Here is a 25197-nt window from a genome sequence, read left to right on the forward strand (position 1 = left end):
AGTTTGTAGGAGTGCTCCGTTTTGAACAAAATGCCTCAAATCATAAACACAGCATGCAATTTCCTTGAAACTTTGCACTTATATTTCCACTATGCCGAGGAAGAAATGCCACTTGAAAATTTTCAAATCAGCCTCATGGTGGCGCTATAACAGGCCGATTCGTGTTTTTACCTATAACTGCACCGATCTGTGTCAAACTTTGTAAGGGCACTCCATAGAGGTCAAGGAAAAACCTTTGCCCTGCATTTTTCACATCTGCCTTGTATAGCGCCACCAGGAGGCCGACTTATATAAAACAATTTTTTTTATATTACTCCTTCCGATTTTATCCAAATTTCACGCAAATCGGTACACATGATTTCTATAGTCATGTGATCAAGACGGATGTGTTTGATTTTTCATATTCCATCCTGATTGACTAAGATTGACATCTAAAGTTTGCAGTAGTGGCTTGTTTTGAACAAAATGCCGCGAATCATGAACGCGGCGTCCGATTGCGGTCAAACTGCGCGCACATTCACACTATGTTGAGGAGCAAATGTCACCCTTTTCACATTGGCCTATTATAGCGCCACCAGGAGGCCAGAATAACGTACCTGACCTGGTGGAGACCTGTGCTCCGAGGAGCACTTTTTCTAGTTATTTATTGTTTTACATATGGCAGCTCAGGCCCTCCATAGTAAGGGACCTGGGTATTGGATCGGGGGCACTGGCCCCCAAAAAAGTTTGAGAAACAATGGTATATTGTACTATAGACTGTTCTCCACAATGGTAATGCTTTCCCTTCTCAAATCATTGGAACGTGTTTGCCATCTTACCATAAACATAAACAATGTCCCACTTGGCAGCTTGCACTCATTTGCACATTTTGCACATGTACCAATTTTCTTTCGTCTTCGGCATTTTCTGCAATTATATTCTTTCATAAAAATTGGTATTTAAAATATATATATATTTTAGCTTAACTTTCCTCTTCTGCCCCTGATTTGAACACGCCAAGTGCTGACATGTTTTAACCATTGAGCTAATGGAGCCGACCTGCTTGCTCAGGGGATAAATTGAATCTTGACCATCGGGTCATAATCCGTGTCAGATCCTGTGTCTAGGTGAGACATGACCTTTGACACCATCTAAACGTCTCAATAGAAGAGCAGGGAGACTAAATACAACCACCCCAATTATATAAGTTATATTGTATTAACATACTCTACCAAACACATTGGACAGAATTACATTTAAAAAAAAGGTTAGTGATGCTTTAAATCTGTTCTTATGCGTTGTTGTTGGCTCTGAATAAGCTTTTGTTTTGAATACTCTTAATAATACTAATAATAATGATGATTAAAATAATAATAGTTATTATTATTATTATTATTATTATTATTATTATTATTATTATTATTATTATTATTATTATTATTATTAATTGTTACATTTTACCACTGGAAATTTGACCTGACAGATCTGCTGTGAGTAAAGTGTAATTAATCCATGAAATGAATGACTGAACACATTGTTTATTTGAATGAACGTTTACTTTATTCTACAGGTTCTTTGGATACAGAGGGGGAGGAGCTAAACCATATAATAGAAGATGTCATCTGTGAGCTTCACTCCTCATCCAGCCCTTTCTGTGAGGAGGGACAGAAGAGAGAAAAAAACACATTTAATAAGAGAAGGTTGTTGAAAAGAGACACACAGGTGTTGCAAAATGGAAGTCGAACAGATGTGTTGCTGAACTACCTGACTAATTAAACATAACGACCATTAATCGGAAGAAGAACACGCTGGAGCAGCTCGGTCAATTATAAACCTCTTTACACATTGAGTGCCAAAAACGTCAATAGCCGTTTTTTCCATTTTATGTATTTATTAATTTTTTCCCACAAAAATCTCACGCAACTTAGGAATGATCCTATTGGACCCTGTAAAATGGACGGATGTGAATCCAGTCCATAAAACGTCACTTCCGTTTCGCTCCAATGATAGGATCTTGAGAAAAAAGTCTATCTTTTTACAGGGGTCAAAACAAGGCATTGTTGACGTGTGATCTCTCTGCAATGACGGATAGCGCTAGAAATATTATTGTTCCCGTCGTTAGACGGGACCCTGGACCATCGCGCAGACACCCTTTGTTTACATCCGGGGCCTCGTGGAGGCTAAAAACATCGGCGTAAAGGGTAAGAAGTGCTGGCACTGGCGGTACCCTGTTTAAAAAACCTCTGGCACTCGATGTGTTAAAGGGACTGTAAACAGGAAATGGCCTGTTTTGGGCATCTCATGCTGAGAGCAGTTTTTCTGGGCGGGGCTAAACACCTCACCTCACCAGTCACTGATGGCATAATTACCCTAGAGTGCATCGCCATCTTCTGGCTAAAATGATTCTTTCACTGCCTTCGGTGGACTACAGCTTATTTTACAGCCTATGTTTCATGACTTTGAAACCAAATTTTAAATGCTTAACTTTCTTTTTTTTTCTTTTTAAAATCATTCTAATTTGGCTGGGTGGTTTATAACGTATTTTTCTTTTGTCTGACAAAAATGGAATAGGTTCTCAAACTAAACGTTGCGACCAACATGAAGAGAGTACGGTCACTTGACTTCAGTTTACAAATGTCATGTGTGTACAGAACCAGGGGGGGGGGGGTTCTTTTCCCCCCATAATATGGATAAGTTACCCCATGGAGAGACTTGAATTCATGGATATCTTTGTGTTTTTGTTACATTCCTGAGCCAATAATTTGATGACCAGCGGACCAGTAGGCAGCGGTTCTGGTAGGAGACACAAAGGAGACTCTTTGTGTCTCCTACCGGCACCGCTGCCGGTCATCAAATTATTGGAAAAAAAAAAGTCATTCACCGTCATAAATAAAATGTAGGTTTATAAACTGGTCTGGTCTGATTTCTTTGATAAAGTACATTTCATGAATAAAGATCAGTTATCTACTGTTGGAATAACATTTAACCCATTAAGACCTCGAACTATGTCATTTTTAGATTTGAGCTAAAAAGCATTATTTTACACTTTGGGCTATTCAAAAATAGCAGATATACAAGCTCATAGCGCGGCACTCGGTGCCGCGCTATGAGCTTGTATATCTGCTATTTTTGAAAAATCGTGAAAATGCGTGCAAATCTTTGAATACATATTTTTAAAGCAAACATTTTTAACTCAAATATTTGCTTCTGGGGGGTCCCTGGAACAAAATATTTTGATGGGGGTCCGCGGCCAAATACATATAATTTTGGGGGTCCTTGACATGAAAAAGTTTGAGCACCACTGATATAGAAACATACGTTTTTCAGAATACTGTTGAGATTTAGGAGACATGTAGAATCGGCTTCAGGTCTCAATGGGTTAAACTAGTTAATGCTAGTGATTTTACTGTCATGATATACTGTACCTCTAATGTACATCATGCTTTCTTGATTATTTTTAAAATAATCATGGTAAAGTATGTATAGTTCATTAAAAGGGGATTAGATCTGCTAACCTTGGATCCCACATCACGAGTTTTGGCACGAAGCTTGTTGACCTGAGACTCGGCGATGTCAGCTCTCTCCTCGGCCTCGTCCAGCTCATGCTGCAGCTTACGGAACTTCCCCAGGTGAGCGTTGGCCTGCTCCTCCTACAGCATTAGAAGAAGACGACACAGCATACAATGTTTACACAAATTCCAAACTTGACAAACAAGGTGCAGTAAGAAGTACGAAGTGACCACATGCACTATAAGGCTTTAAAACAGTGGGTCGGGACCCATGGGTCGCAGACCAATTTTTGTGGGTCGTGAGTAAATATAAAATAAAAACAATAATAATAATTATAATTTAATAATTTTTTATTTTATTATTTTGAAGACACATCGTGAGACTCGTTGAGAGCTTGTAGATCGGCTATTTTCACTAGTTGGGGTCCCGAGCTAAAAGGTTTGGGAACCACTGCTGTAAGGACTTAAAGGTTCGATGACATTCATTTTCACTTTTTTTATTTTTAATGTTTTTTTTGGGGTTTTATGACCTCAATTACACCCAAAAAATCTGAACTTTGAACATTCAGTGGATTTTCTGTGGTCTGGTGTTTTCTGAATAATTAGGCTGAAAAGTAATCTGAGCTTGGCCCCTCGGCAGTGAGGTCACAGTCGATTAATCCCGCCCACTCTCCTCCTCGCCCCTCCCCTCCCCTATCCTTTCCTTTGGGGGGGGCGGAGCAGAGGCGATGATTGACAGGCAAAATCCCTCACCAGCGACACCCGCAGGCAAAGATTTCTTTTTTCATTGCAGTTGAAAAGGCTTTAGAAATGTGAGACAAAAACACCTACAGTGAATCACTGGAGTGGAATTTTCAGTTAAAACGTTTTGTACACGTTTGAAGGACCAGGACAAAGACTCTGAATGTGGTGTAAACATGAATGTCATGATACCTTTAAGGTTAGAGTCACTCGACAAAAAAAATGTATTGTCGACCAATATCGAAAGTATACAAAGTATAGAAATCATCTTTCAGAGATACAGGTATAGTTCAAGGCAACCCTAGAGTCGTGTAGCCAATGTATCTTCTGATACGTCTGAGGAAATATAAATGGGATGTAGGGGTAGAAAACAGCAGAGAAAACCTCCGCTAACAAACGTACGCCCACGGCTTTGGAAACCAATCCTGATACAGTCCCAGTATGAAGGACCGCCTTAGAGTCCTTTGCATTGGTTCTGCCATGCCGTTCTTTTTTAAGCCACTGAATTGTTTCCACACGGTTTTAGCCACTACTGTACATTGAATTCAGACGTCGTCGGTAGTCTGATGGTTTGTTGATTGTTTTTTTGTGGAAGTTTGCACTTACAGACTCCTCAGAAGATCTCTTGTAGGCTTTGACTTTCATCTGGAGCTTGTCCACCAAGTCCTGAAGACGCACCATGTTTTTACGATCCTCCTCCGTCTATGAAGATGAAAAGAATAGGAAAGAGCAACAGTTATATGTATTCGGTACGGAGTATTCCGCTTCTGAGTCGTGTTTTCAACAACCACGATGAATAATTAATGACTGACTGGCTTATTGTGTCAAACAAGCTCAGTTATTCTTGTGGTTTTACCGTCCGCCTTGAGGCCGGGAGGTCAGGGTTTAATCCCCGGGCCGAGTAGTACCAAAGACTATAAGAATGGCATCCATTATTCCTCCCGTACTTGGTACTCGGCATCAAGGGTTGAATTTGGGGTTTAAGTCCCTGTGCCATACTACCATACTTGAAGGTCTAACGACCCGAAATGTCGATTTAATAAAGAGCATCCTTTTTCCAGACAGTGTGTGGGACCTTTTTCTTTTATTTGATATATCATAGATCCCTTTCTGAACATGTGGGCCTCCCTGGTTGTCCTACGCACCGGCTGTCTTTAAAATAACTTTAAGTCAAGAACAAATAACATGAGATACAGAGGATAGGATAAATGAATTACCTGGTATGTTAATTCTTTGATGCGTCGCTCATATTTACGGATTCCCTTGATGGCGTCGCTGCCCTTCTTCTGTTCACCCTCCACCTCAATCTCCAACTCTCTTACCTGGCAACGTCATGGCATTCATTATTTACAATCCAATGATCCACAGGATAAGCATAACGTAGTATTAAGTATATGTTGCTCATTAGTGATTGCAGTATATCACTTTACACATAAACGATCAATTCAGATTTTATATCAGTTCTGCAGATACTGTACAACAATAATTAACTGTATAACATATCCAATGTGAGAGTGTGTGTGAAATATATCAATATATCAACCAATAACTCATTCCAAATATCAACAACGTTTTAGAAACTCGGACAAAGCGCAACCACCAGTCTTTACGAGCACCTTCACAGAAAAGCAATGTCGCTTACAATAAGCAGACATGGCAAACAATCATGACACGTTGCAGAGCCTTTTTTTTTTACCAAACACGCCCCCACCGTGTATATATGAACAGAAGTGCACGCCCACAATTCAGTCTAAACACATCCCACAAATGGACAGGGTGTTTCTTAGAGAGTGTTACACACACACTCTCTATAGCGAACAGTATAGCACTCACCCTGGTCTCCAGCTTCTGCACCTGCTTCTTGCCTCCCTTCATGGCGATCTGTTCAGCCTCATCCAGACGGTGCTGCAGGTCCTTGATGGTCTGCTCCATGTTCTTCTTCATGCGCTCCAGGTGAGCGCTGGTGTCCTGCTCCTTTTTCAGCTCCTCTGCCATCATGGCAGCGTCAGTGATGGCCTTCTTGGCCTTTTCTTCAGCATTTCTGCACTCCTGTATCGCTTCCTCCACCTCTGACTGAAGCTGGGACGTATCGCCCTCAAGCTTCTTCTTCTGGTTTATCAAGCTGGTATTCTGATTTCACATAAATGATAATGTAAAATTACATTGTGCGCAAAACAAACATGTCTAATCAAGTGTAATTGATGTACAGTAAAGGGGTGCTCAGCGGAGCACAAATCTCCCCCAGAAGGTATCCTCCTCCATCGTTGTGGAGGTAATAATACTCAACATAATAATAATAATAATAATAATAATACTAATAATACCTGTGAATGCAGTAGCTGCACTCTCTCACTGACATCCAACAGCTCTTGCTCAGCCAGCTTGCGGCCTCTCTCGGTCTGTTCCAGAGCTGCTCTCAGTTCCTCCAGTTCGGCCTGCATGAGGTTGTTGCGTCTCTCAACGATGGCAATGTTCTCCTTCAGATCATCATTGCCTCGAAGAGAATCATCAAGCTGGAGTTGGGCGTCCTTAATGGAAAGAAGAAGAACACATTGACGAGTGCACGGGCATTGTTAAATCAGAAACACCTGACGACAACAGTATGTGTTGTCTTTTACCTTCAGATGAGCATGAACAGACTTGAGCTGTTTCTGAGCCTCAGCCGCCTGCCTGTTGGACTGGCTGAGCTGGATCTCCATCTCGTTGAGGTCTCCCTCCATCTTCTTCTTGAGGCGCATGGCCTCGTTCCTGCTGCGACACTCGGCATCCAGAGAGGCCTGCAGGGTGTCAATGGTCCTCTGCATGTTCCTCTTGCACTGCTCCGACTCCTCGTCCTTCTCAGCCAGCTTACGCTCAATGTCGGCTTTGATCTGGTTGAATTCAAGCTGGGCTCTCAGAATCTTACCCTCTTCATGTTCCAAGGAAGCCTGGTATAGATAACAGAGTTAATATTTTTTTCAGTGATACAATTTAAGACACTTTAGAGGTGTGAATTAGTTTTTTGTTTTTCTTAAAGACGGGTGCCGTGATTTTCAGTGATTCCCCCCCCCCCCTAAAACAATAATCATCAGGTATTATGGTTATACTAGGAGGAACATTTTTTTCAAACATTTGAACAGAAATGGTTAAAATTATGTTTTTATGTGGACACGCCTCCAGTTCATTAAGTATACCTGGTTCTCACCTTAGCACCTCCTCCACCACCTTAGCACCACCCACCTGTCCTAGTCCCTCCTCCTCCTCATGCCCACACCTGTTGTGTTATGATAATGAGGGGGAGGGTATGTTTTTACTATGTCACTAAAGCGCTGTTTCTCTATTGGCACGTTTGACCCTCAAGGTTTCAGCCTCCAGGTAGAAACTCAAAATAGTCAGAGAAGACATAAAACACCATAAAAACACCACCAGGGGGCTTAATGAAGTTCTATCAACCTCATAGACACATGAAAAACAGAAAAAGTGCAAAACCATGGCACCACCTCTTTAACATTGAATACAATAAAAGTGTCATTAAACACAAAGGGCCTGTTACCTCAGCCTCCTCAAGGGCAGATTGAATCTCACTCTTCTCCTGCTCCAATTGTTTCCTCTGTTTCTCCAGTTCGTGGACGTTCTTTCCTCCCTCACCAAGTTGCTCAGTGAGGTCAGAAATCTCCTCTGTGAATATAATTGTCATCAGTTTTGATTATTATGAAGGAGACTCAGCGCCGTCCAAGTTATGTGACTTACAGTTCAAATCTGACTGGTTCTCCAATCGTACTGTACAGGTGCGACAGGTGCGTAAGGGAAGACCAACCGAGGGCCCCAACATACTGACAGGAAAAACTCCTGCTCCTCCTGTCTTCAAATGCAAGAAAAAGGTTTTAATGGGAATACAACAACGTTTCGGTCTGTTAGACCTTTGTTAGACCTTCATCAGGTTATCTTAACAACGTTGTTGTATTCCCATTTAACCCTTTTCTTGCATTTGAAGACAGTGTGCAGGAGTTTTTTCTTTCAGTTAAGATTTCTAGAATATAATTAGATCACATTATGAATATTTACCTGCCAAGTAACCACAGCCGAAATGTATTTAGGTTAGTTTTTGGCTCCTGGTATTTTCACACCATGGAAACTTAAAGCTTAAGGTCATTACACACCGGCGATTATGCGAATATACGCAAAATTCGGACTCGTTCCGAATGATTAAAAGACGCGTTTTCGCTTCGCTTTTTCGCTCCGTGGAAGCTTGCATTGACTTTATAAGGTTTTTTTAAAAAAACATATTATTCGCATTAAAAAAACGCCCCCGGTGTGTAAGCAGCTTTACCCTGTAGATTCTTGTTCTCTCTCTTCAGGGTCTCCAGGTGGTCCAGAGCTTCTTCATAGGAGTTCTTCAGTTTGAAGAGCTCAGTGCTCAGAGACCTGGCCTCCTTCTGGGAGCTCTCCAGCTCACATTGGGACTCCTCATACTTCTGCTTCCACTCTGCCAGGACCTATGGAGTGGATGGACAGAAAGGCATTAATATGAATGCAAACATAATTAATAACTGTATCAACTGAATGGAGACACTGATAAGGCTATAGGGTCGTAACGATATCATTTAGAAAGTGCCTCAGCATGGTAATGAAAAGCATGCTATTATCCATGGATTTTCAGTTGTATGAATTCATACAGTTGTATGAATTCATACAGTTGTATGAATTCAATAACGGTTCTTAACTTAAACCCTATACTGTATATTTAGCTGAGCACTTAATTAGGTACCCCCAGGGTTCTATACTAGGATTTATGTTGTTAACTATTGTTACCTATTTAACAAAAAGCTTTCCATATCATATCAATACCGAAATGTTATGCATTCCAATTTGGATTATAGGATAGTAGTTAGAAACTACAATAGTTCTTTGCATTTGTCAGTGGTTTTATGAGATGTCGTTCGATGCTAAACTTAATGTCCACCCATATCTTTGCCAAAAACACATTACCTTGTCAAAGTTCCTTTGCTTCTTGTCCAGGGCAGCAGCAGCAGCATTAGATCTCTCCACGTCCACCATGAGATCTTCGATCTCATTCTGCAGTCTGTGTTTGGTCTTCTCCAGGGAGGCACATTTAGCATTAACAGCTTCAACGGCCTCCTCAGCATCCTGAAGACGCTGAGCCAGCTTCTTCCTTCAGATATTAAACAATGAAATAATTAAAGGTTTTAGCTTTTGCTCCCTGGATAAGTTAACTGCAATAGTTTGCCCTACCAAGAGTAGCTGCTTAGTCATCTAACAGACAAACTTTGTGTTCGTCTTACATTTTAAAAAGAACATAACACAAACAAAAAGCTGGTCTGCTAGACAAAGTGAAATGGCTTGTGTAGGAAGCATCTGCACTGACTGAATGGACCGTTTTCTGTGGGCATTGCACTGGTAATTATTATTATATGTTTTATGGCGAGATGCGGTGAGACACTTATGAAGCACTGACTGTAATGGACACTTCATTTGTTTTTACTTCCGTTTACCGTTGCCCTGTATTGTTGATGCTTCTTGTTTTTCTTTTTGCCTTGTATTGCTGTACACCAGTGGTTCTCAACCAGTGGTCCTTGGCTGGGTACCAGGGGGTCCCCAGGGAAATGAGTTAACATAGAGTCACAATCATTTTAACCACTTAGCTTTGGCTATTCAAAAATAGCAGATCTACAAGCTCATGACAACAATGAGCTAGAAGCTATGAGCTTGTAACTCTGCTATTTTTGAAAAATCTTGAAAATGTGTGTATATCTTTGAATATACATTTTTAAAGCGAACATTTTTAACTCAAATCTTTGCTTCTATGGGGTCCCTGGCACAACATTTTCAGATGGGGGTCTGCGGCCAAAAGTATATCAATTTAGGGGTCCCTGGCATGAAAAAGGTTGAAAACCACTGCTGTACACGACAATACTTTTTCTTCTCCTTACTCTTTACCTGTAACCAGTGTTGCAATGCTGAATTGGAACGTGGTTGCACTGTATTTTAATGACGTGACGCGCACGTCCCTTAACACCTACACTACAGGTCACACAATGGACAATTGATATGCATCTATAGGCTCATTCCTATGTTAATCCACCTGGTGTGAGTCGGGAGCCTTGGTAAACTTTGTTGAGGTGTGAATTTTAAGTCGTTTTAAATCTATGCGTGTGCACCCTGCGCGTGCTCCTGGTCAAATAGATTCCTGCACGCAGGGCCGCAGGAAGGGTGGTGCGAGCGGTGCGGCCGCACAGGGCCCCGCACTTGGGGGGGGGGGCCCGCAAAAAAAACAGAATCACATTTATTAAGAGTTATAAAAAGAAATAACCCGCAAATAACCACCAAAAACTCGGAAATATCCGCCCAAAACGGCAAAAGCGGCCCAAGCGCGCACGCGACTTCGCACAGGGCCCCGCATTTCTCCCAGACGGCTCTGCCTGCACGGCGTGCAAGGCCGTCCCGTGAGCAATGCAACCCTGCCTGTAACTCTGTAACCTTAACTGCTGTGCCGCCTCTGGGCGACTGAATTTCCCCTGCGGGATAATAAAGGTATATATCTATCTATGTTATATGATTAGTAAGCAATCAGCTTGATTCCTAATAGTGTTGATTTTGACAGCACATTTTTATTCAGTTTTAGTCATAGTCTTTTGAATCAAATTCCATTTAGTTTTAGTCATATTTTAGTCATCTGAAATATTTTACTGTTAATCTAGTTTTAGTTTTAGTCTAAATATCATAAGATTATAGTCAACTAAAATGTATGTTGGTGGTGCCTTGATGGAGTCGTAATGACTGATTTTACACTTGGTTGCATGCTGAAAATAGCCGATCTACAAGCCCACAATGTGTCGCAGGGCGACGCGTGGTGAGCTTGTAGATCTGCTATTTTCAGAATGCAACACCCGAGCGCAAACGAGCATAAAATGACTCGTCTTCTCCACTAGCATTTTCGTCTAGTTTTTATTTGTTGACGAAATTGTCAATATATTTAGTCTCAGTTTTAGTCATCATAACTTAGTTTTTATTTAGTTTTCGTCAGTGAAAAAAGGTGGTTGACGTAAAAAAAAAACGTCATAGTTTTATAGTCGACGAAATCAACATTTCGATAACTAAGCTGCAGTGTCTTACTTGGCCTCCTCCAGCTCTTCAGTCCTCTGGATGGCATCAGTCTCGTACTTGGTTCTCCACTGAGCCACCTCAGAGTTGGCCTTGGACATGCCTCGCTGCAGTTCACCTTTGGCCTCCTGCTCCTCTTCAAACTGTTCCCTCAGCAGGTCAGAGTCGTGGCGAGCAGACTGCAGTGCATGGGCTAATGCATTCTTGGCCTGGTGAAATATAGTCATGCAATTGTATAATGATGTATGAACGTAACTCAAGACATTATCTACTGTTGTATTTGTGATGGCCAGACGAAGCAGAATACTTAATGTCACCTTTGTCTCCTCCTCTAGTTGCCTTCTAAGGTCCTCAATCTGTTGAGTATGGGACAGTTTTCCTCTTGTCAGTTGAGACACCAGAGAGTCCTTCTCCTCCAGCTGTCTTCCGAATTCACCTGGTATGAATGAATACAATCATTATTGTCCTGCAAAAACCATGTAGCTCCAAACATAATTAAATGTTTTCAGGAATTTATTCTTTTTAAATATATATGTCCATTATTCTTTGCATGAAGGGGAAAAAACATACCATTTTCAGTTTGCAGCTTCGCTTTATGCATGTTGAAGTCATTGATGCTACGTTGAGCCTCTTCATATTTTGCCTTGTATTCGTTCGCCTGATCTTCTAAAGTCCTGCACGTCTTCTCTAGGTTTGACTGAAAATGAATTGAATCACAGTGTAATCAATATTCCATCCAGATAATGCGGGCTTTGTCCAAGTAAACAGAATAAATGTCTGATTCATAGCAATTTCTCCAACCTTTGTCTTCACAATATGCTCCATGCTAGAGACCACATCATCCAACTCCAGTTTCACTTCGCTCTTCTCCTTCTCCAGTTTCTGTTTGACTCTCTGCAGGTTGTCAATCTGCTCTCCCAGGTCAGCCACACTGTCAGCTTGTTTCTTCCTCAGGGTAGCAGTGGTGGCCTCGTGATGCAGAGTGGACTCTTCAAGGTCTCTGCGGAGTTTCTGGAACTCGGCCTCCCTCTTCTTGTTCATCTCAATCTGGGCAACCGTTGCTCCGCCAGCCTCCTCCAGCCTCTCGCTGATCTCCTCCAGCTCTCTGGCCAAGTCAGATCTGTTCTTCTCTACCTTGGCTCGAGCAGCTCGTTCTGCCTCAAGCTCCTCTTCAAGTTCCTCAATACGGGCCTTAGAAGAGAAAATGATTAAATGTCACATAATAATAATTATAATTATTATAATAATTGTGTGATTATATACCAAGTAACATTACAAACCTGGAGCTCCTTCAGTTTCTTTTGAAGCTGAATGGAAATTGCCTGTTCATCTTCTATTTTGTTGGTGAGTTGACTGACTTCAAAGTCTTTCCTGCGGTGAAGGACTAAGAGTCAGAACAAACCTACTTCATCTCAAATGTTCAGAATGTGTGCATGATTGAATTTCTCTTACTTTTTAAGACGTTCTTCAAGTTGTTGCTTGTCATTCTCCAGGTCCATTTGGCTCTCCTGGGTCAATTTCAAGTCTCCCTCCAGCTTTCTCTTTGATCTTTCGAGATCCATTCGAACCTTTTTCTCTTGTTCTAAAGAACCCTCGAGCTGGAGAACATCATAAAGATTAAATCAACTGTGACATGCAATGTGCACAACCTGTCAAACTACTTCAAAAGAGTGAGAAACACCAGAGGGAGCTTCACTGATAGCATTCCCCCCTGATTCGGCACAAACATGGGGATGAATTCATTCTACTATCATGCCACCAAAATGTGGAATGCCCTGCCACCAGCCATCACAAAGTGTGACTCCCTACACTCCAAAACTTCAACTTCAACATTCCTGTGTGCAGTTTAAATGTCTTGATGAATTGAATACATAGGACCATAATGGTAACAAGCCCTGAGGGCTTTTTGTGTTATCCCTTTAGCATTATTGTATAACTTTACCTCTGTACTTTGTGCAAACTGTTAATAAAGTATTCAATTAATTAATCAATCAATCAATCAATCAATCAATCATAAACAAGCTGTTGCGACATGCATTCAGCTGCCCTACTTACATCGTCCACTTGCTGTTCCAGCTTAGCTTTGGCCTTGGTCAGAGTGTTGACTTTGTCTTCCTCTGACTGCAGGTCGTCCAGTGTCTGCTGGTGAGCCTCCTGTAAGGCCTTCTTCTCCTTGGTCAGCTTGGCGATGATGTCATCCTGAGAAGCCATTTCCTCAACCAAGTTCTTCACCTTAAGAAGCAGTGGTGGTTAAAGCAGTGACGTGATGTAAACGGCGTCCCGATCAATTGTTCACATAAGCAACAAAAAAATATTTCAGTTAATATGATATAGGCTACCTTGTTCTCGGTGGCATGCTTCTCTTTCTCCACTTTAGCCAGAGTTAGTTCCAAGTCATCAATATCCTTTTTCAACTCAGAACACTCATCCTCCAGTTTCCTCTTCTTCGCAGTCAGTTCTGCGTTGATCTCCTCCTCGTCCTCCAACCTCTCTGACAACTCTTTGGACTTTGCTTCCATCTGAATCTTGTTCTTGATCAGGCCCTCGCATCTCTCTTCGGCGTCACCAAGATTATCTTGCTCCTGTTCAAGTATCAAGTTACTTGTTATAATTATAAACACTATATATAATGTAAGCATTTATTACTGGAGCACACACAACATTCCGACTTACCGCCTGGACTTGGAGTTGCAGATCATTCTTCTCTTGGAGAAGCGAGACCATTTTCTCTTCTAGTTCCTTCCTACGAGCTTCAGACTTTGCGAAAGCCTCTTTCAACTTGAGGAATTCATCCTTCATGTTGGCCATCTCCTTCTCTGATTCGGCAGATTTCAAGAGAGGCTTGATCTTGAAGAACAGCTTCATCCAGGGCCAATTCTTGACGCCCATGAAGGCACGGATGTTCCACTGGATCACCAGCAGGGCATCCCTGTGAATTAAAAATGATTCTCACTAAATCCCGGCAAAATGTTGCTCATCGAAAATTATGATTGAATGATGATTGTTGATAAATAAGGGTGTTTGAGAAACAAAGTCAAATACCAAGCCAATGATGAAAGTGTAATACTACATTCTAGCAATAAAGAGAAATATTACATTAAAATTACAACTAGAAAAGGATAATCATCTCAGTGTTTCTGACCTTCGTTCGACCATCTTCTGGAATTCCGCTCTTGACAGCAGACCTCGTGATTTAGATTGTATTCCAGTGATGATGAGTGACAAACGATCATCTCTCATCTCCTCTAGTGCTCCTAGAAGGCCAGCCTTGAAGAACACCTTTAAGATATAAGGAGCAACCAAATTAAACATTTTCTTTATTTACGTGATTTCTTTGTAACTGACAGTGGCTGTATGAGTTTCTAATATGAGATTAAATGTTTATCTTTGTCTGTCATTGAAAAGAATAGATTCAGAACAGACTTTTTTAAATATCATAGTTACCTTTGTGTGTCCAAATTTGTATTGGCTATGATCAATGTCCAGAGAGCCAAGTAGTTTTTCAGCTCCTTTCTTGCTGTCAATGAACTGGCCGTCTGGGATTGCAGCAGGATTCAGGATGCGATATCTGCAAAATAAATGCCAGAACTTTGTAGTCCACCTTTATTTTTACATTAAATAGTATAACTATTAGCAATGTACATGGTGCTACCTCTGTTTGAAATCTCCATAGAGGATCCTGTTGGGGAAGCCCTTCCTGCAGATCCTGATGCCTTCCAGCACACCGTTACAGCGGAGCTGGTGCATCACCAGAGGATTCTCCATGGCCCCGGGAGTCTTGGTCTCGTTGGGGATGAGGCAGCGCACAAAGTGAGGGTGAGTAGACCTCAGGTTGGTCATCAGCTTGTTTAGGTTTTCCTGTGGAATTAAGGAAATCCTGTGAGTAATTCAAAATTCTTAGAAAAAAATAAGAAAAAAGCTAGCTAGTCATTTTCAAGTAGGTTTTACTTACTCTGTGCAAGGCCGATACGGTCTGGAAGGAGGAGCCCTTCTTCTTGCTTCCGCCTCCCTTCTTGTCTTGTCCTGAATAAACAGTCAGGATTAGATTTATTTGCATAGTCATAGATGTGTGGTTAAAATGAGATGGCAGCATTGATATTCCCCATGAGCGTTGACATGGTTTAAGCAATTAAGATTCACCTGACTCTGCTCCAGCATAAGTTGCAAAGAGGCCGCACAAAAACTTCAGATTAGACTTCTGGAAGAGTCCGACGACCGTCTCGTTCAAAGGGTCTTTGTTCTTCACCAGCCAGTTGTTGATGTTATAATCCACGGTACCAGCGTAGTGAACCAGGGAGAAATGAGCCTCCGCTTTGGTTTTGGAAAGCCTTGGCTTCTGGAAGTTGTTGGACTTCCCCAGGTGGTTCTCATATAGCTTAGATTTGAAGGTGGTGTCACTGGCTTTGGGGAACATGCACTCCTCTTCAAGGATGGACATGATACCCATGGGCTGAGGAGAAGAAGGTAATGTACTTTGAAGAACAAATAACAACTCGCTAGATTGCCTAGAGACATAGTTTTGTATTGATCCATGAACACAGTGTATTTCAAGCTCTCACCTTTTCAATCAGGTCAATACAAGCCTGTAAGTCCATGCCAAAGTCAATGAAAGTCCATTCAATGCCTTCTTTCTTGTACTCCTCCTGCTCCAGCACAAACATGTGGTGGTTGAAAAACTGTTGCAGCTTCTCGTTGGTGAAGTTGATGCAGAGTTGCTCAAAGGTGTTGAACTGCAAAAGGACAAAATACAAAACATTAGCATAGGTTTCCTTCACATGCTTATTTGGGTTTTTCTTAACTCAAAGTGAAAATTACAGTTAATTACACCAAGTCCTTATTTTCAAGTATTGTCTTAACTCACATCAAAGATCTCAAACCCAGCGATGTCCAGTACACCAATGAAGTACTGACGGGCCTGCTTGGTGTCCAGGGATTGGTTGATTCTTATCACCATCCACAGGAACATCTTCTCATACACTGACTTAGACAGTGCACCGATTGCGTAGTTCACCTATAGCATGGAAACCCAAATGTATAAAAATAACGTTCATGTTTTATAATAGTCTTTGTCATGTAAAGGTAACCTCATATTCTATCATAATCTCTTATTCTCTCTCAACAAAACTCCCTAATATAATAAAGACGATTCATCCATAATATTGTGCCAACTACCATTCATACCTTGCATTTAAAAAAACGGCAAAGACCAACAAAAATGCATAATTCTTTAATATAAGTCGTACCTGGTTCACATCCTGTCCCTTGGTCACCCACTCGTTTCCAACTTTCACCCTTGGGTGACAGAGGCCCTTGATGAGGTCAGCTGAGTTCAGGCCCATCAGATACGCAACTTTGTCAGCATCTGAGGAAAGTAATGGATTTGATGAAGTGATTTTATATACAGTATATATATCGTTGCTGTCAGGCAGAACCTCATATCTCCATATGTAAATGAATGCCCAACGTGATCATACCACAGCGTCACACAAAAGTATCAAAAATAGCAGATCTGCAAGCTGGAAGCGCGGTGAGAAGTGTTAAATAGTGTTGCAGAGAGCTATATAGAGCGTTAACAGGGGTCTCCTCATCTCTCCAGCTCTTTAGTAAAATAAAACACATGTTCAGGTTAAAATGTCATCCAATCAGGAGAGAGAACTCATACACAGTACCTCAGGATACAGGATAAACAAGTACAATAGGAAATGATTAAACAAATGAATGAGGCTGAAACCCAAGCTGATGAATGATCTTCATGGCGTTCTGTTCTTTGATTGGATGTCATTGATTTGATTGGAGCTGGAGAGACAGGGAAACCCCTGTAACTGAACAAACAGTCTGTAGAAATGATTACTATCGAGATATGATCTTTTTTTGCGATAAACATTTCTGTCTACTCGGTCTGTGTCTCAGAGGAGGGCTGTGGACAGTTCAGAAACCCGTCTACCAGTGACATCATCGATGGGGAATCCAAGCTAATAGAAACTGCAGGCTTTCTGTTCCTGGAAAGTTAGCGTGCTATAATGGAAGCCATTGTTCTCCAGTTATGAAATAAATGAAAAACCTGCCTAACGATGATGTCACTGGTAGGCGGGTTTCTGAAGTGTCCGAGTAGAAAGAAATGGTACCATTTTATCATGAGCGTTAGTGAGGACCTTTTAAATGAAGAGAGGTTGATAGGTTGTCTTGTCATCATACACCATCTTTACTCCTGGTTGTTTTGTTTCTTCACAACAGTCTCACCTTCAGTACCATCAGCTTCAGCCTGTTCTTCTCTCTGCTTCTGCTTGAACTTCATGTTCCCGTAGTGCATGATGGCCCCGGTCAGCTTGTAGATGCCGTTCTTCTCTTCTTGAGTAAAACCCAGCACGTCAAAGGCATCCTGCAGTAGGTGAGAAAATAAAAGACTGATTGAAGATAGAATGGTGTTGTACAGTATTCAGCCAGGGTAATGTATATCATTCAGTCTGACTATAAGGCATGCTTCCACTGAGCTGCCAGGAGTTCCCACAATGCCATGGTTAATGGCAAAGTGGAGTCATTAACAATTAAATCAAACCAAAAATCGGCCTCCTGGTGGCGCTATAATAGGGCAATGTTAAAAGGGTGGCATTTGTTCCTCAACGTGGTGTGAATGTGCGTGCAAAGTTCCACCACAATCGGACGCTGCGTTCATGATTTGCGGCATTTTGTTCAAAACAGGCCACTCCTGCAAACTTTAGATGCCAATCTTAGCCAATCAGGATGGAATATGAAAAGTCAAACAGATCCGTCTTGATCACATGACTATAGAGATCATGTGTACCGATTTGCGTTAAATTTTGATAAATCTGAAGGAGTAATATTAAAAAAATATGTTTTCAAAGACAGAAGGAGGGACGGACACAGGGATGGACGGACGGACGAACGGACAGGGTGCAAAACAGTCTCGGCCATGCCTTACGGCCTGGCGGAGACAACTATTTGTCTTTCAGTGACTTTCAGTTGATGGTTAAAGGCTATTTTGTTCCCCAATAATTCTTGGCTAGCAGGCTACTTTAATCAGAATGCTAAGGTTTGGACTCACATCGGTTGCCATCAGCTCCTCAGCATCATCGATAGAGGCGACCGTTGTCTCTCCTTGCGAGATGAAGCCGTAGTCGTAGGGGTTGTTGGTGATCAGCATCATCTCTACGAGGATTGCAATTGTCGAGTTAGGTTTCAGCTGTTAAGTATGATGCTTCATTCTCTATGTACTGTTACTTTACCTAGAAGCATCATTTTATATGTACTGTACCTAGAAGCATCATTTTATATGTACTGTACTTAGAAGCATCATTTTATATGTACTGTACCTAGAAGCTCAGGTTTCTTCTGAGAGAGAATCTGGTAGAAAATATGGTAGTCTCTCTCAGCCTTGAGCTGGAAAGTGACACGGGACTTTTCCAACAGATCTACAGTATGAACAAACATGCACATAGTTTGTTTTTTAACTGTACTGTACACAGTAGCCTGCTATGCATTTTCTGTGTATAAATATACTATAGGTACATAGATTGAGTAACTCCAGACTTGACTATGGTGTGGATGAGATGATATATGCGAGTGCTTACATGTCTCAATATCAGCAGAGGCCAGCTTTCCACTGGCATGAAAGTGAATACGGATGAATTTTCCCTAAGAAACACAGAAAGAGAGATCATAAAGAAGATCATATAAATGTAAATTGTGGAAATTAGATTCAATTAAATTAAATCTATAAATGCAAAGAATGTGTGTGTGTGTGTGTGTGTGTGTGTGTGTGTGTGTGTGTGTGTGTGTGTGTGTGTGTGTGTGTGTGTGTGTGTGTGTGTGTGTGTGTGTGTGTGTGTGTGTGTGTGTGTGTGTGTGTGTGTGTGTGTGTGTGTGTGCATATCTTGAGAACCACCCAACCAATCAATTTTAAACTTGACATGTATATTGTAGAGGATCCAAGATGCTGAGTGGGACTGTCTGTCTGTCTGTCTGTCTGTCTGTGTCCCATAATATGGAGATTCCTGTCATTGTACTGACGTCATAGACTGGGCTCCAAGATCAATGATAATTGGTACTGTACTAAGTACTCTGGGGTATTGGTACTGTACTAAGTGCATAACCTGAGGGGCTTGCGTTCCAAACAGGCATTTCCCCAGTGAAACACATTGTAATTTAGATGATTTGTTTAGACTTGATTAGCTGTCAAATTGAATGACATGCACATACAGTACTTAGACAAACACTCACGAATCTGGAGGAGTTGTCATTCCTGATGGTCTTGGCGTTACCGAAGGCCTCCAGTGCAGGGTTAGCCTGGATGATTTGATCCTCCAGGGTACCCTGAAAGAATGAAATACTGTGTCATTATACTGATAAGCCATGATAATAGCGATTTACATATTGGTTAATTTGTATTCAGAGTACGGTATAAACCTTTTTGTCATTGCTCCCTTCCTTCTTGGTTACGGCTGCTATGCTGGCAAAATACTGGATGACTCTCTTAGTGTTGACAGTTTTCCCAGCACCGGATTCTCCACTGAACACACACAGTGATATATATACAGTACAGTTAACAATGTAGTCACACCAACATAAGCTTTACTGATACTGCCATTATTCCAGTTAACCATTGGGTATGGCACTGAGCGCACTGGCCAATACAAACTAATAGGCGAGTGCGCTCCCGGTGCGCATTTCCGACCGCACCCGATTAAGTTAGTTTAATATAGTTGTGTATGTATGTGCAAGTCTAGCCTTACATTTCTCGCCTATTTTTTACATTTTTGTTAAATAATACTTGATATTTTCAGGCACTTTAGCTCACCAAAAAAACATTAATTTATTATTATTATTATTATTATTATTATTATTATTATTATTATTATTATTATTATTATTACATTTATTATTATTATTATTATTATTATTATTATTATTACCCTCTTCATTATACATTATACATAATGTACTTTATTGTAATCGTTTACATTTCTGTGTACCTACCAGAATGTCACGTTATACCCACCATGAATCAAATATTCAGACAAATAAGTTAACATAAACATAATGAGGCCAGAATTCATAATATATCATGTAAATTCCCTTTGTTTACATTGAAACTCAAGACAGACTCTCGGTTGCTATAGGCGACCAAATGTGCACAGTGAAGGGAAAAGAGAAAAAAGAACTCACGTGATGAGGATGGATTGGTTTTCCCTGTCTGAAAAAGAGAAGATGATGCTAATGATCATTTAACTCAGTACTACTATTCATGAATATATATATATATATATATATATATATATATATATATATTTTATTTTTTTTCTATTTTCTTTTTCTGGAGCCCGGGTATGGCGCCTGCCATACCCAATTGACACCCCTGATCTAACTGGACTTCATCAGTAGTTACCAGGCTTCTTTAGCATTGATCCACTTTACTTTATATAGTTGATGTGTGACTGAACACAATGTTACAGTCATGTCATGTTTAATGTACCTGCCAGCATGTACTGATAGGCATTATCAGAGATGGAGAAGATGTGAGGAGGAGCTTCACTTCTCTTCTTGCCTCGGTAAGCATCGACCACCTCTTGGTTGTAGACCGGCAGCCATTTGTAGGGGTTGACCGTCACACAGAACAGCCCAGAGTAGGTCTACGACAGTGGTGGGAAAAGCACTCAAATGTTTTACTTAAGTAAAAGTATCAATACTGCAATGTAGATATACTCTGTTACAAGTAAAAGTCCGGAATTCAAAATTTACTTGAGTAAAAGTACAAAAGTATTGGTATCAACATGTACTTAAAGGACAGAAAGTACAAGTACAAAAATGTTTGAAAATAGCAGATCTACAAGCTCACAATGTGTCGCGATGCGACGCGTTGTGAGCTCGTAGATCTACTATTTTCAAATAGCCTATGTATAAAATAGGGCTAAAGTGGTTAATGGATGTTTTATAATGTAATAATGTATATCTGCAAAGTAACTAGTAACTAAAGTTTTCAAATAATTATAGTGGACTAAAAGTACAATATTTGCCTCTGAGATGTAGTTGATGTAATTGGAAATACTCCAGTAAAGTAAAAAAAATACCTCAACATTTTACGTACAGTACTTGAGTAAATGTACTTAGTCACTTAACACCACTGGATATAGCAATGAGTGTGTAACTTGTTGAGTCATTGAAGGAGAATGGTAATGATGTTGTAGTCTTACATAGATCATCCATGCAGCATAACGCTCTTTGAGGTTAAACAGTTAAACAGAATGGTAATGATGTTGTAGTCTTACATAGATCATCCATGCAGCATAACGCTCTTTGAGGTTAAACAGTTAAACAGAATGGTAATGATGCTGTAGTCTTACATAGATCATCCATGCAGCATAACGCTCTTTGAGGTTAAACAGTTAAACAGAATGGTAATGATGCTGTAGACTTACATAGATCATCCATGCAGCATAATGCTCTTTGAGGTTAAACAGTTAAACAGAATGGTAATGATGCTGTAGTCTTACATAGATCATCCATGCAGCATAACGCTCTTTGAGGTTAAACAGTTAAACAGAATGGTAATGATGCTGTAGTCTTACATAGATCATCCATGCAGCATAACGCTCTTTGAGGTTAAACAGTTAAACAGAATGGTAATGATGCTGTAGTCTTACATAGATCATCCATGCAGCATAACGCTCTTTGAGGTTGAACAGCACAGCCGGCTCATGCAGGAAGGTGAACATCGCCATGTCTTCAATTTTATCAAACTTTGGCGGGTTCTGAGGATGGACATCGTCCTCTTTCACGGTCACGGTCTGCAAAAACAAACAGTATAGTCATCAATACAGGGATGATAGACGAGGTAACTATACTCATAGTCATAGGTCTGTACGCTGTGTTGGTGGTGCCTGGGATCTGATGGTACTGCAGGCAGCGGTGGAAAAATAACTTGAATGTTTTACTTGAGTAAAAGTATCAATACCGGAATGTAGAAGTACTCTGTTACAAGTAAAAGTCCGGAATTCAAAATGTACTTGAGTAAAAGTACAAAAGTATTGGTATCAAAATGTACTTAAAGTACCAAAAGTAAAAGTACTAAAATGTTTGAAAATAGCAGATCTATAAGCGATGCGACGCGTTGTGAGCTTGTAGATCGGCTATTTTCAAATAGCCTAGGTATAAAATAGGGCTGAAGTGGTTAATGTATGTTTTATTATGTAATAATTTATATCTGCAAAGTAACTAGTAACTAAAGTTTTTAAATAATTGTAGTGGAGTAGAAGTAAAAGTAATGACAACTGGAAATACTCCAGTAAAGTAAAAATACGTAAATAAAGTAAATGTACTTAGTTACTTTTTACCACTCATATCACCTCTAGGCGTGATGCAAATCAGAAACCAGTCACATCCTTGCATGATGACAGAGCAGATGTTTTGGCGCTCATACCTTCCCCTTCTCCGTGTCGGCGGTGACCTTGTCGCCCTCCCGGCTGGTGATGGAGGCCTTGACGTACTCCTCCTCCGCGTCCGGGACGAAGCATTCCTTCTTCATGTCAAAGATGCGGGTCTGGGCCTCCAGACGCTCCTTGTCCGACTTCCTGAGGTACGAGGCGGCCGGGCCGAAGCAGGCCATCATAGCGTCACCCATGGTGGTTCAGCTTCTCTGCAGGAGACGAGGTTCTTTATGTAGAATTAAAACCATTCCATCCGGGAACGCATCTGTGTCATTCTTAGATTTATTTGGGCTATTCAAAAATAGCAGATCCACAAGCTCAGAATGCTGCGCTATGAGCTTGTAGATCTGCTATTTTTTTTAAAGAATCGTGAAAATGTGTGCAAATCTTTGAATATATATATTATTATTTTTTCAAGCGAACATTTGTCCAATAGGTTGATCCAGGGACCCAGGGATCCAGGGATTAACTGTCCCTGCATTCAGCACCATGACAGATCTAAATACATAAGGCGTATAATACGTGTCATATATAAGTTATAACATTAGTTATAACAACACAGAGATCGTAGGCTATATTTATGTTTTAACCAAGCAGTAACATAACCTTTGTGTAACGTAACTTTAATTAGCTATTCAATCAATTATATATTTTTTCAATTTCTCATACAGTTACAGTTTCTAATGATGATGAAACATGTTCTAGTCAGAGATGTGCTCCTACCAGTGGTGGAAGAAGTACTCAGATATTTTACTTAAGTAAAAGTAGCAATACCACAACATAGCTACAAATACTCTGTTGCAAGTAAAAGGCCTGTGTTCAAAATGTTACTTGAGTAAAAGTACAAAAGTATTGGCATGAAAATATACTTAAAGTACCAAAAGTAAAAGTACAAAATGTTTGCAAATAGCTGATCTACAAGCTCACAACGCGACGTGTTGTGAGCTTGTAGATCGGCTATTTTCAAATAGCCTAGGTATAGAATGGGGCTAAAGTGGTTAATTCATGTTTTATAATATAATAATTTATATCTACAAAGTAACTAGTAACTAAAGTGTTTAAATAATTTTAGTAAAAATACAATATTTGCCTCTGAGATGTAGTGGAGTAGAAGTAAAAATATAGAAAATTGGAAATACTATAATAATAAAGTAAAAACAAATACCTCAAATTGTACAGTACTTGAGTAAATGTACTTAGTTACTTTACACCTCTGGCTCCTACCTTATCAACCCCTTAATGAGAAGACTGGAGGTGTTGAAGGTCCTGAAAGATGTAAACGACACAAACCAGTGAGACATCATTGATATTATATACATTAATATATAATATGTATATCATAGTTCATACAAAAGCTTCAGTATTCAAACCTATAGTGGCTGTAATGTACAGCCATCTTACCTTGAGATAGTATGACGACCTATTGGGGGTCCATGCCATGCGTTCCTCTTTATAAACCAAGTCCCTCGGCCAAATATGGACGTGAGTTTCAGGGGCCAGGAATGTTATTGTGTCTGTGCTGGGGCGGGGGGGGGGGGTGGTTGGGGGGGGGAGGGGGGCTAATAAGTGGTGGAAAGCAATATAGAAATCCAGCAGGTCGGGAGGTCTTATCAGTGACTTGACGGTGGACCATAATAGGAGCTCCATACAGGGCTGTGATTAATCACTGGGTATCTTCAAGTATTCATCTTTAAATAGAGACAAGGGGAATTCCATCGGCTCCGTCAGAGCGTTGCATCTGCTCAAAGGAATAGACATTGAGGTGGATATAGACGTATTCTATAGGTGTGGATATAGACGTCCTGACTTGAGAAATTCACATGTTTTCTAAAGAGTTCACAATTCAACAGTCAAAGGTCTTCTGAGTTTAAGCTGTGTCCTTTTTCAAGATTCAATATTATGATTAGTTACATCCTATGTAAAGGTATATGAGAGTAAAATGATATGGTTTCATTAATCAAATATTCCCATGATCATAATAGATTGATACTGTACATTTAAAGGTGTCAACCTATTTTATTTAGATTTTTTTACACGCTTGCTTATTTATGTATTTATTTGTTTATTTATTTAAATGATATTCAACCAGGCAGGTCAAGAACCACTAATTGATTATTGGCGTTCATTCAAATAGTTTTGCCAGTTAAACTGAATCTGGTAAAACCCAGGTATTGGTTAAATTAAAGAAAAGAAAAGAAAAAATTGTAATAACAAAATTTGTTATAGAGTAACCTGAAAAACTTAAATACAGTACATTAAGTATGTTCTGTGCGGTACCAGAATAAAGGCATAATTTAATTCAGATTTAGTTTGCATAGCTTTATAACACAGCATACCACTAACGCAGATGTGGAAAAAGTACTCAAAATGTTTTACTTATGTAGAAGTATGAATATTGCAATACAGAAATACTCCGTTACAAGTAA

General features: G+C 40.3%; 1 protein-coding gene across 2 annotated transcripts; it reads right to left on the reverse strand.

The window, feature by feature from the left end:
• Positions 1–1610: 1610 nt before the first annotated feature.
• LOC308094304 (myosin-6-like) lies at positions 1611–22965 on the reverse strand (the record flags this gene model as incomplete). 2 transcript variants are annotated; one of them, XM_080440872.1, is made up of 37 exons in its annotated part: positions 1611–1631; positions 3495–3629; positions 4836–4931; positions 5447–5551; positions 6063–6359; positions 6554–6757; positions 6848–7156; positions 7762–7886; positions 8539–8704; positions 9198–9381; positions 11343–11539; positions 11648–11766; positions 11901–12027; positions 12132–12521; positions 12611–12701; positions 12783–12928; positions 13386–13562; positions 13670–13912; positions 14004–14259; positions 14473–14609; positions 14775–14898; positions 14983–15188; positions 15283–15353; positions 15471–15780; positions 15890–16060; positions 16192–16341; positions 16574–16692; positions 17571–17709; positions 18394–18497; positions 18662–18760; positions 18920–18983; positions 19569–19661; positions 19755–19857; positions 20514–20541; positions 20821–20977; positions 21989–22132; positions 22765–22965. In XM_080440872.1, the coding sequence occupies 37 exons, from the start codon at positions 22963–22965 to the stop codon at positions 1611–1613; spliced, it is 5808 nt and encodes a 1935-aa protein (XP_080296998.1). The 2 variants fall into 2 exon arrangements, with proteins under 2 accessions (XP_080296998.1, XP_080296997.1); XM_080440871.1 differs by having other exon boundaries at positions 19746–19857.
• Positions 22966–25197: the final 2232 nt, after the last annotated feature.

The sequence above is a fragment of the Gymnoscopelus braueri genome (genome assembly GCF_963280865.1).
Source record: "Gymnoscopelus braueri genome assembly, chromosome: 10".
NCBI classification, from domain to species: domain Eukaryota; kingdom Metazoa; phylum Chordata; class Actinopteri; order Myctophiformes; family Myctophidae; genus Gymnoscopelus; species Gymnoscopelus braueri.